Below are 13,157 nucleotides of genomic sequence, written 5' to 3' on the forward strand. Positions count from 1 at the left end.
AATCCCCAAACCAAACTACCCCTAATCATGTCAGGCGTCTCCCCGAGATACCTTCCATGATTAATCTGTAAATTACAGTAAATAAACACACACACCTGAAAAAATCCTTTATTAGAAATAAAAAACACACACATATACCCTGGTTCACCACTTTAATCAGCCCCAAAAAGCCCTCCATGTCCGGCGTAATCCAGGATGCTCCAGCGTCGCTTCCAGCGCTGCTGCATGGAGGTGACCGGAGCTGCAGAAGACACCGCCGCTCCGGTCACTTCCACGCAGCAAATGAGGTGAGTAGCGCGATCAGCTGAGCTGTCACTGAGGTTACCCGCTGTCACTGGATCCAGTAACAGCGGGTAACCTCAGTGACAGCTCAGCTGATCGCGCGGCTGTCTTCATTAGCTGCGTGGAAGTGACCGGAGCGGCTGTGTCTGCTGCAGCTCCGGTCACCTCCATGCAGCAGAGCTGGATGCGACGCTGGACCATCCTAGATGACGCCGGACATGGAGGGCTTTTTCGGGCTGATTAAAGTGGTGAACCAGGGTATATGTGTGTGTTTTTTATTTCTAATAAAGGATTTTTTCTGGTGTGTGTGTTTATTTACTGTAATTTACAGATTAATCATGGAAGGTATCTCGGGGAGACGCCTGACATGATTAATCTAGGACTTATTGGCAGCTATGGGCTGCCATTAACTCCTTATTACCCCGATTTGCCAAAGCACCAGGGCAAATCGGGAAGAGCCGGGTACAGCCCCAGAACTGTCGCATATAATGTATGCGGCAATTCTGGGCGGCTGCTGACTGATATTGTTAGGGTGGGGAGCTCCCCATAACGTGGAGCTCCCCATCCTGAGAATACCAGCCTTCAGCCGTATGGCTTTATCTGGCTGGCATTAAAATTGGGGGGGACCGCACGCCGTTTTTTTTAAATTATTTATTTATTTATTTTACTGCACAGTATAGACACGCCCACCGGCTGCTGTGATTGGGTGCAGTGAGGCACCTGTCACTCAGTGTGGGGGCGTGTCTTACTGTAACCAATCATAGGCGCCGGTGGGCGGGGAAAGCAGGGAATAGGACATTGTTTAATGAGCGGCCGGCTTTTTCAAAATAGTAAAAGCCGCCGCAGCAGTGTGACTGCCGTGCAGTGCCGCGCCGGTCATCGGGGAACGGTAAGTATGAGAGAGGGGGGGAAACTGACTGACAGACTGTGACAGAGGGACAGACAGACAGAGAGACCGACAGAGAGACAGAGAGACCGACCGACGGACTCAGGGAGATTGACCGACATACACAGAAATAGAAAGAATAGCCGACATCACTAGAAATAAAAACACCAAACGGACACGGACTATAGGTAGATGCATACGTGTTTACTAACGTGTGTGCACATACCCATAGACTTTCATTGTGTCCACGTGTGCGTGCTCCGTGCAGATAACGGACATGCATCCGTGCAAAACGCAAACACATACGGATCACGGACACGCACACACGGACATAATGAAATAACGCACGTGTGACCACAATCATAGATTAACATTGGTGCACGTTTGACCGGGTCTCCGGTATATACGGAAACGGACCAAACACGCACGTGTATCACGGACGTGTGAAGGGGGCCTTACATATATATATATATACAGCTGAAACCAGACGTCTACATACAGTCCACTATCTAAAAAGACACATCTACATGTTTTTCTCACAGTCTCACATAAAGACAGACTAAACCTTTTTCATGTTAAGTCAATTAAGAAACAAACTTATTTATATTTGCCAAATGCCAGAATAATGAGAGAGAGAGAAGAGAGTTTTAAGGCAATTTTATTACTATTTGAAAAGTCAAAAGCTTACATACATTTCATTAGTATTTGGTACCATTGCCTTTAAACTGTATGACTTGGGTCAAACGTTTTGGATATCTTTCCACAAGCTTCTCACAATAGTTGGTAGGAATTTTGCCAGATTCCTCCTGACAGAACTGGTGTAATGTGCCATGTTTGTATTTCGCCTTGTAGGTTGTCTGTGTAACCAGTTTGATAGTATGTTTCGGGTCATTGTCCATTGATAACACTCATTTTTACCCAAACTTTAAGTTCCTGGCTAATGTCTTGAGCTGTTGCTTCAGTATTGCCACCTAATCTTCTTTCCTTATGCTGCCATCTATTTTGTTATGTGCACCAGTCCCTCCTGCAGCAAAACAACCTCACAAAATGATGCTGACACTCCCACAGTTGGGATGATGTTCTTAGGCTTCAAAGCTTCTCTCTTTTTCCTCCAAACATAATGATTGTCATTATGGCCAAACAGTTAAATTTTAGTTTATTCAGACCACAGGACATGTCTCCAAAAATTAAGAGCTTTGTTCCTGTGTGCATTTGCAAACATTAATCTGGCTTTTTTTATGTTTCTTTTGGAGTAATGGCTTCTTCCTGGCAGAGTAGCTTTTCAGCCCATGTTGATACAGTACTCGTTTCACTGTGGGTAATGACACAATCTTACCAGCTTCTGCCAGCATCTTCTCAAGGTCTTTTGCTTTTGTTGTTGGGTTGATATGCACATGTCTGACCAAAGCACGTTCATCTCTGGTACACAGAACCCGTCTCCTTCCTGAGGGGTAAGATGGATGGACATCCCCATCTTATTTGTACTTGCATTTAATTGTTTAAATGAACAAGGCTCCTTGAGCTTTCTGCAAATAGCACCCAAGAATGATCCAGACTTGTGCAAGTCCCCAATTCTCTTCCTGAGATCTTGGCTGATTTCTTTTGGCTTTCCCATGATGCTACACAAAGAAGCAGTGTGTTTCAGGTGTGCATTAAAATACATCCAAAGGTGTGTCTCTAATTAACTCAGATGTTACCAATAAACATCAAAAGATGTTACAATATGGGACAGCCCATATGATGATGTCATGTTTTTGGAAGCTTCTGATTATTTTTTATGCTGAAACATCGCTTTGATCAGGACAAGCGATTGGACTGTGAAGTGATAAAGTCCTCTAGTAGACCAGTAAAATAAATTAAAAAACGTTTTAAAAAATATAAAAAAAACCCTAAAAGCTCAAATTACCACCTTTTTGCAACATTGAAAATAAAACAATGAAAAATACACATATTTGGTATTGCCGGGTTCAGAAATGCCTGGTCTGTCGCTATATAAAATCAGTTAATCTGATTGATATACGGTATAACGAGAAAAAAATTCATACAACAAAATTACGGAATTTTGGTCTTTGCAATATTGCATTAAAATGAAATAGTAGCCGATCAAAACATTGCATCTACACATAAATGGTATAATTAAAAAATGTCAGCTCAAGACGAAAAAAATAAACCATTATTTAGCCCCAGAACTTGAAAAATGAGAACGCTATGAATCTCGGAAAATGGCAACAAAAGCACAGGGTTTTTTTTGGACAAAGTTCAGAATTTTTTTCCCCCGCTTAGATAAAAGTAAAAATATACATGTTTGGTATCTATAAACTCATACCGGCCTGAGGCAGCACACCGACATATCAGTTTTACCATATAGTGAACATGATGAATACAAAAAACAAAAACTGTTGTGGAATTTCACTTTTTTTCCCAATTTCTCCACATTTGGAATTTTTTCCCTGTTTTTTAGTACACTACATAGTAAAACGAATGGTGTCATTCAAAAGTGCAACTCGTCCCACAGAAAATAAGCCCTCATATGGCAATAATAAAAAAGTTATGGCTCTCAAAAGAAGGTGAGGAAAAAACTAAAATGAAAATAGAAAATCGCCCAGGGGTGAAGGAAGTATTACTTTACAGAGGAAACTTTGAAAATGAAAATGTTTCTTAATCTCTTTCAGTTATGAACTGTCCACCAATTGAAGGATCAGACAATCTCAATGTTTTATCCACTTCATATGATGATGAATATTCTGTTGGCCAAGTGGTTAGATTTGAGTGCAAAAACCCAAACCTTAAGTTAAATGGAGCTTCTGAGATTTTCTGCATGTCAGATGGAAAGTGGAATTTGGAACCACCAATATGTACAGGTAAGAGGTGAAATATTTTATTTAAAGGGGCTCTGTGAGCAGAATGATGTAATTAATTTAATATTTTTAACCATAAATTTTAATGAGTTTTAGGAAATAAGGTACAAAACAGTAATGTGGAATGATTAGTGCTGAGCCACCTAGAAAGGATATTGCAATTTAATCTGATAGTGACATGATGTAGAAGTGTAGACCCAGATTACAGGTATGTGGCACTTAGGCTATGTGCTGTAGCTTCAATACATTTTTTTTTTATCAGAGATTTTCACTAGGTCTCACATGCAAAGCAGTAAAGGTATTCTGTGTAACCCCACTCCCACCACTGATTGGCAGCTTGTTGACCATGCAGTGTGTAAACAGGAAACTGCCAGTCATTTGTGCAGGTGGGGTAATACACAGCTTAGAAGTCTTCTGTCAAAACATTACAGGTCTACATTAGAGGTCTACATTAGAAAAACAAGGATTCTATCAAAACTACACCAAGCAGCCCAGTAAGTGACACCACTGGAATCAGGCTCTTTTTCCCTGTTATGCTGCTGTCAGATTATATAGCAAAAACCTGCCAACACATTCCGTTTAAAAATAGTATAAAATAGGAAGGATAACAGATTTTATATTAAGAAGATAGAATGATTATTGATCATGTAATAATGTGAATATAATAAAAAAAATAATGAATGTAAACTTAAACTGCTTATAACACACAAACTAAATCTAGTGGTGTCAATGACTATCAGTGCAAGCCTTCATGATGCGGTGTCCATTAAAGACATTACATAAGTTAACTAAACTTATAGAACACAGAGAAAAAGGGTTAAATTATACCTTAATGAAATAAGCCTCGGAAGTCACAATTTACCCCAAGTAAAGGGACTGAAGTATTACAGTTAAAAAGGCCAAATACACAAAACCAAGGTGTAAAGTGGCACAACCACAGCACTAGACAAACACACAGAATTGACACATTGTGGGTCCCCTGGTTGTAGACAGGTGAAGATTAGACAAAAAAAAAAAAAAATCGCCTGTTGAGTTTTACTATATCCAAACTGGGATCCTGATATCCAGAGGGGCAAACAAAACTGCAGTCATTCAAATCACAATTTTTAATTGATATACGGTAATTTGCAAGGATAGCTTACTACACAAAGGCGCAAAAAGGAGTATAAATAACCCAGAGTCAACTAATCATGGGTGACCATTGGAAAAATAATAATTTTTCCACCAAAAACTCCCAGCCCTACTATCCAATGTGCAAATAGAGAGTAATCGACCACAGCCTGAATCAAAATTAACGATAATTAAATTCAAATGGGCATAGAAATAAATTGTCAATGAAACAATACAAAAGTTCCCTACAATTGATGTGGCAAAAAAAACCTAGATAACTAGAATAACCGCAGAAATACAATTAAGGGTGGCATTGAGTGACAATACATAATATCCTACCTAAATGGATAGATTTTATCAATTAAAAAATGTGATTTGAATGACTGCAGTTTTTGTTGCCCAACTTTGTATCACAAAACAAGGCAAGAACACACAGCTCCTAATAACAATGTAATTAATATCAGCGGGTGCTGAAATGCTAAGTAAATGGTTCAGAACAAAGAAAAACAGCACTTAGCATATAAGCATAGCACTCCCTCCAGGCAGTAATATAAAATACTCATTTTTTTTTTAGTAAAGCACATAAAAAACCTACATAAAGACAAACACATGTATATAAAAACAGATGATACCAAGTCCATCCCTATAAAGTGCCAATCATGCAAAAGATAAATATGAGGAGAATAATAACAACAGTATTTAAACAGGATTACACAGATGCCAAGCCATACAAGTAGAACTACGGTGGAATCTACATAGACAAAATCATCATATAATATATAATATACAGGAAACCACCCATGAACCCATGAACAATCCCATAAATAGTAATGGAGGATTACTCAAAGAACACAATAATGGCATTGCAAAATTTATGACACAGGGACAGATGGGGCACCATATCACCTGGTCCAGCTTCATCATGGGTACAGACTATCAACTCAGCTCCGCTCAGCCAAAGAGGAGTTCACTCATACTGTACCTAACATCACACTGCGAGTGGGCTCAGTACATAGTGAATATCTGTCCTGCTATGTCTTGTAGGGTCTGCCCACTCACTGGTTGAAGAGGCACAACCCTGTGATTGACGACAGTCTGGCAAAGTAGTCAGTTGGGGCAATTTCTATAAGACTAAAGGCTACTTTACATGCTGCGACATCGCTAGCGATCTCATTAGCGATGTGAAATTCTAGATAACAAGTGCGATCTTTCGAGATCGCACATAGGTTATTTTACGCATGTGCGATCTCGAAAGATCCATTTCACATCGCTAATGAGATCGCTAGCGATGTCGCAGCATGTAAAGTACCCTTAAGGTGTTGAACGGTTGAAGAGATTCCTCTACTGTTGGTTTGATCAGGACTTTTTCCTCTACTACCAGTTGTATGCGTGAAATAAATGTTCACGTCCATGCCTGTGTAAGAATGAAGAATGACTATGTGTGGGTGTCCATTAAAAACACCAGGTGGAAGTGTGCATCTGGGGCTCTATGTTCGAGATTTATTGATCCATTTAGAGTTACTGACATTCTTAACCATATGCCCATTTGGCTGGAGCTAACACCAGCACTTAATACCCATGACATAGTCTACAGGTCTTTGCTCCAGAAATGTGTTATGTCTCCTACTGGTAACTGGAGGGGCTGTTCATATTTTTAGGTGAATGATATTACCAGTCTTGAGAATCCTAAGGCCTCTTGTTAAAGGGGGGTACTGTCACGGTTGTCTCCCTGTTTTTAGAGACTAGTGACATCTTTTGGATTGGAGCCTCTCATCTCCATCTGGGATTGTACATTTAAATGTGGTTTTGTTTCTCTTGGTACTGAACAGTTAATGTGAGTTTTGCTACTAGCAGCTTTCCTGCAGTGCAGGTCAGCCGTAGCTGCTCTGTTGCCATGCCCCTTTGTGTTTAAGTAGCAGGGTTACCCAGCAATCTTTGCTGATTATACAAATCCATTTGTATTCTGGCTTTTTTGGTGGAAGTAGCTGTGAAGGAGTATTCCAGAAGCTGGACGTTATCCTTTTGTTGTTATCTCACCTGTGTGTCTTACCTTTCCTTGTGTCATCTTATTGCAATGGTGGGGCTAGTGTCCCCACCTGCCAATGCACTAGCCAGGGCTACTTCAGGGTTTTTTCAGGGTCTCCGGTTCCTGCTCGGCGACAGTTGAGGAGACTGTATAGGGCCTGGTTGGGAGAGTAGGGAGAGCTGCAGGTGAGGATAGGAGGTGTCACATCTACCCCCCTCACTAGCGCCAGGGCCCACTGTTGTCATTTTGTCCCCGGTGTTCCCCCTTACTTGTCGCATTGTTTTGATGTATTTTTGTCACCTGTCACTTTTCATAGCGTGACAGGTACGCTTGGTGCTCAGCCCTGTGCGAGCCGCTTGCAGTTTTAAACGGCTGGTCCTAGGGATAACAATAGTGTGATCGGAAAAGGTGTGCAACAAAAAAAAAAGGGAAATGCAGTCATTTTAGGATGTTTTAAGGCTCTGGCAACAGTTCAAAAACACCCGCAAAATGTTCTGCCAAAGTTGCATTTCACAATGACAAAATAGTGTTCCTTCACTTTTCTGTGACCACATTATGTCATTTCTGACCAAATATGGGATATTAGGGAACTCCGGAAAAATTGCATTACAAGTTGTTGGTTCTATGGTCTTCTATTAAAATTATTAAAACAAGTTATGCCAATCAAGTTATATTTCCCAAGAAGATGCTAAAAGAGTACTCCTGTAGCACCTGGGCTTTCAGATTGGTAATGGCATCCATTTACATAAAAATCCCAGAATTTATTCTACAATAGAATACATGGAATGTGCACATCAGTAGTGATGGGCGATCCCGAACTGTAAAGATCGGGGATTGTACTGATCATATAGTGATTGTGTACACGATCCCGATCCCAAGCTTTTTCTGGGAAGCTCGTGTTACGGATCGGGTCCAGTTCAGGTCAAGGGACTGTAAAAAAAAAAAGCACATTGTTAAAAAACATTATGATCATATTTACAGGTCCCTCGACGCATCCTGCAGACTCTGTCTCCTGGCCGCTTCTGCTTCCGCATTCGATCATTGACGTGCCCCCCAGTAAGCACCACTGCCTAAAGGACCTTGCATGACATTATAGCCATGTGACCAATCTGGTGTGAATGTTGTACAGACATTGACTTAAGCCCGCTTTACACGCTGCAATATATTTTACAATGTGTCGGCGGGGTCACGTCATAAGTGACGCACATCCGGCATTGTAAGTTACATTGCAGTGTGTGACAGGTACGTGCGATTGCGATTGAACGGTAATACGTTCATCGCACGCACATCGTTCATTTCTCTAGAATTGAACGTCAGATTGTTCAACGTTCCTGGGGTAGCACACATCGCAGTGTGTGACACCCCGGGAATGATGAACAGATCTTACCTGCATCCTGCGGCTCCCGGCCCAGAATGCGGAAGGAAGGAGGTGGGCGGGATGTTTATGTCCCGCTCATCTCCGCCCCTCCGCTTCTATTGGCCGGCTGCCACGTGACGTCGATGTGACGCTGAACGTCCCTCCCACTCCAGGAAGTGGACGTTTGCCGCCCACATCGTTAATCGTTTGTGCGGCACATTCAACAAATTGAACGTGCTGCACATACGATGGGGGCGTTGCAAATCGCATACGATATTGTATGCGAAATTGCAACGTGTAAAGCAGGCTTTACAGACTGGTCACATGACGATGACGTCATCAAAGGTCCTGTTAACTGAACTTTGATTGTCACTGTGTGAGAGTCGCATCGCATCACGGCGCACAATCTCCGAACAGCAGCGGGTCGGCTGCATGTATTTCCATGCAGCTGAGGTGCTCCTGTCCTGAGAGTGTCATGTGATGCAATGTGAGACGCAAGTGCAATCATACCCTCACTGTCAGCCTGCTTCTCGCTCTGCACATGGCTCTTTTTCTGATTTTTCCCTTTATAGGTATATTTTTGAGTACAATGTAAATTGTTCTTTTATTCTATAAACTACTGACAAAAAACATGTCTCCAAATTTCCTAGCAAAAAAATGTTGTATTAATTTTCTGAAAATAGTAGTTTATACAATAAACAACAATTTACATTGTACTCAAAAATATACCTATAAAGAGAAAAATCAGAAAAACTGAAAATTTTGCAGTGGTCTTTTAATTTTTGCACTTACTGAATCAACAGGGCGGCTGCCACACTGCTCCCACGGCCTCTCATTCTTCTTCCCGGGCTGCTCATTAGGCTCAGATGCACCCCCACGTTGAGTGACAGCTGTCTGACTGCAACCAATCACAGATACCGGTGGGCGGGGCATATTGTACAGTAAAATAAATAAATACTTAAAAAAAAAGGTGTGCTGTCCCCCCAATTTTGATAACTAGCCAAAATAAAACCTCACAGCTGGTGGCTGGTGGCTGGTATTCTCAGAATAGGTAGGCCTATGGTTATTAAGCTGCTCCCTAGCCTAAAAATATCAGCCTGCAGCCACCCGTAATTGCCACATCCATTAGATGCGACAGTCCCAGCACTCTACTTGGCTCTTCACGATTGCCCTGGTGCGGTGGCCATTGAGGTAAAAAGTAATTAATTTCAGCCCCCAGCTGACACTAAGCCTTAGATTAGTAATGGCAGGTGTCTATGGAACACCCCAATTACTAATCTGTAAGTGAAAAGAAATAAGCATAAACATCCAAAAAATCCTCTATTTGAAATAAAACACAAAAAAGCACCCTCTTTCACCACTTTCTTAACCCAAAAACACTCCTCCAGGTCTGATGTAATTCACACAAGGTCCCACAATGCTTCCAGCACTGCTACATTTGACAATCACAGCAAGCAGCCATAGAGTATGACTGCACGCTGTGAAGTTCAGGCTACGACTGGAGTGAGCCGAGTGATCAGTGGTGACATTCTCTGCAGCAGAAATGAGCGATCCTCGGTAGAAAATGTTAAAATCGTACGATCTTTGGCTGGCAAAAAGATGAAAGCAATACATACTTGCCGAATCCCCACTGCTGCAGCGTTACTTCTGGGTCCGAGAATATTCTTTAATGAATATTCACTGCTTTTCACGCATACCGGCGTATCTGATTGCCTGCAGTCAGACCCCGCCCCCACACAGAATCTGTGATTGGTTGAAATCACAGGCGCTGTCTCTGAGTCTATATCTTGCTATAAAATAATAAATAAATAAATGATGTTGGGTCCCCAACTGTATTGATACCAGCACAAATAAAGATACGACTACAGGCTGCAGCCACCAGTCGTGCGCTTATCTAAGCTGTCTATCATAATAAAAGGAACTACATGCATTTTTATAAAAAGTTATTTAAATAAATAACAAAAAATCCAGCATGCGGTTTCTCCTAATTTTATTACCCAGCCATGATAAAGCCCACTAGTTGGGGGCTGGTATTTTCAGCCTGGGGAGACCATGTGTAGGCTAAGAATAGCAGCCTACAGCCACCCCGGAACTGTTGCATCCATTAGATGCAACAAGCCCGACGCTTTACCCGGCTCTTCCCAATTGCTCTGGTGCAGTGGCAGTCGGGTAATATAGGAGGTTAATAGCAGCCCACAGCTGTCACTAAGCTCTAGATTAGTAATGGCAGGCATCTATGAGACACCCCCATCACTAATCTGTAAGTTAAAGTAAGTAAACAAACACCAAAAAAATCCTTTATTTGAAATAAAAAAAAACCAAACACCCTCTTTCACCACTTTACTAACTCCAAAAATACCTCTAAAGGTCCGACGTAATCTACACGAGGTCCCACAACGATTTAGCTCTGCTACATCTGAAATTACAGCCCACAATCATGAAACATGAACGAACGCTGCAATCAGCGGTGATGTCACTCAGGTTAGTTACGGTCACAGCTGGACGTTCACCTGTGACCGCAGGTAACTTGAGTGACATCACAAGGTGAATAGTGCTCATGCCGGAGGATCACCGAGGTTTCCTGCAGATCCACCGGCATGAACTTGATTCATCTTGTGACATCACCGGGGTTCCCTCCTCCCAGGCCTTGTTATCTTTACCGTGGGATCTTGCTGGAGGAAACTCTGGTGATGTAGGTGCCCTGATCTGAAAAGCCGATCCGTTGATCAGTAACCCTGGGTCGTCATGGTGATGACCCAGGGTTACCATGGCAGGGATCGGGTCCTTGTCATCACATGTCAGGGACCCAATCACCAGGAAGAGGTAAGTGATTCCTCTCCCTGCCTGCTTAATGCTGTGATCGCATTGATTGCATCATTCAGTGGGTTAAACTGCTGAGAGCGGTGCGGTCACATAGCCTAAATGCCAGTGGCTAGAAGGACTTTGGGCATTAACGGCTTGGTCAGTGGATATGACCGGCTTCATTGGTGGGCATGGTGATGTTTCCTCCCTTCTACTATAATTCTGCAAGGGGGCTTTGCCCCCTCCCTGCACCACCCCCGTCTGGGGGTCTTACATCAATCACTTACATTTGGGTTTCTGTGTTCATCCCCAAAAAACACTATTCACAAGAAACCCTCAATTGAACCACTTACTATAATGAGGCAGATAGTCACTTAAGACTCTGTTTGGCCTGTGTTCTGATGGTGTCCAATCATTTTAGGAACTTTTTTAGCCCACAAAAGTGTGGTCTGCCACAGATACGTGCATAACTAAAAAAACAAGACACTATGGGAAAAGATGCTAAATGGAGCGCAAAGTGAATATTTGGCTTGCTATGAAGAATGGTTCATCTAAATTGCAATTTTGGATGTAAATGCTTAGTGTAGAACACAAGAATGTGATCCTGGAATTATACATAAAGCGATCAAAAAAAATATTCTGTACCCCAAAATGTTACCAATAAAATCCCTCACTTATTGTATCTTGCACAAAACACAGGTCCTCACACAGGTCCATCATCTAGCACTGGAAAATTGGTAGAACAAAGACTCTGGAAAAGTGACAGGGCTCCCACCCTCCAAATCCAGATGTAGCCCTCTATTCTGTGCCCCACAGTGCCTAAGCTGCAGGTATCATCCACATGTTTGGCATTGCTGCTAGTGAGGAAAGCCAACTTAACAATTTATGGGCTGTATGTCTCCAGAAGCACAAGTTCAACACAGTGTATGTGCACTAAATGTAATATTTTCAAATCTCCACAAAAAAGCTTGGGTGGATATTGCAAAGTGAAAACACATGTGTGGCCAAAAAAGTTATTGTAGCCATAGATGACTTTTAATTGACAGGTGCAATTTATAAAATAGGGTAAATTTGGACGGTTTTCTACTGTTTTGAAAAGTCGCCAAAAACTGATCGAGCAAATATTTCACTTCGAAAGCCAATTAGCTTCATTCTCAGCCCTTCACACGTCAGTATTTTTGCATCAGTGTCAGGCTATGTGCGCACGTTGCGTTCTGTAACTTGCAGAAATAAACGCATCCTCTGGCAGAATTTGTCATTGTCAAATTTGGTTTTGACCACATAAACGCAGAAAATACGCATGGGTTTTTCTTGCGCTTTTGCCACGTTTTGACCGCGTTTTACATGCATTTTCAGTGCTTAAAAGGGGATGCGTTTTCAATAAAAAGACACTACTAAATAAAGTTTGAACATTCAAACACTAGGAAAAAAAAAAAAAAAAAAAAAAGCTTTAAATCATACACTATAATGATAATATTCAGAAAATGATTATTGAGATTTAATATTTATGTTAAAAATAAATTTAATTTATTGTTTGACTTTTTTTTTTAGGTTGGGCTGGATGTGAGGGCAAAGGGAAACCTCTTGACCTCATTATAATGCCAAAAACGCATGCTTTGATTTTGACAAAAAAGCATGCGTTTTGCATCAAAAATGCATGTAAAATGCTAGAAATTTGTTTAAGGATGCGTTTTGATAATTCTCATTGACTTCAAGGTTACCAAAACACTGCCAAAACGCTCAAAACAATTGACAAGTTGACATGTTGCTTCTTCAGATGCAGAGATTTTGCTTAATTTTTGTAAAAAAAAAAACCACAGCGTTTCTGGACGCATA

At 41.5% G+C, this 13,157-nt stretch overlaps 1 protein-coding gene across 1 annotated transcript in view; it reads left to right on the forward strand.

Moving 5' to 3' along the window:
- Nucleotides 1-13,157, forward strand: part of CFH (complement factor H) — a 1,163,637-nt gene that overhangs the window by 131,585 nt on the left and 1,018,895 nt on the right. Inside the window, exon 5 of the mRNA XM_075322035.1 lies at nt 3,841-4,029. Coding sequence (XP_075178150.1) covers nt 3,841-4,029 — 189 coding nt within the window. The remainder of the gene's footprint in view (nt 1-3,840; nt 4,030-13,157) is intronic.

Source organism: Anomaloglossus baeobatrachus, chromosome 8, assembly GCF_048569485.1.
Source record: "Anomaloglossus baeobatrachus isolate aAnoBae1 chromosome 8, aAnoBae1.hap1, whole genome shotgun sequence".
Lineage (NCBI taxonomy): Eukaryota > Metazoa > Chordata > Amphibia > Anura > Aromobatidae > Anomaloglossus > Anomaloglossus baeobatrachus.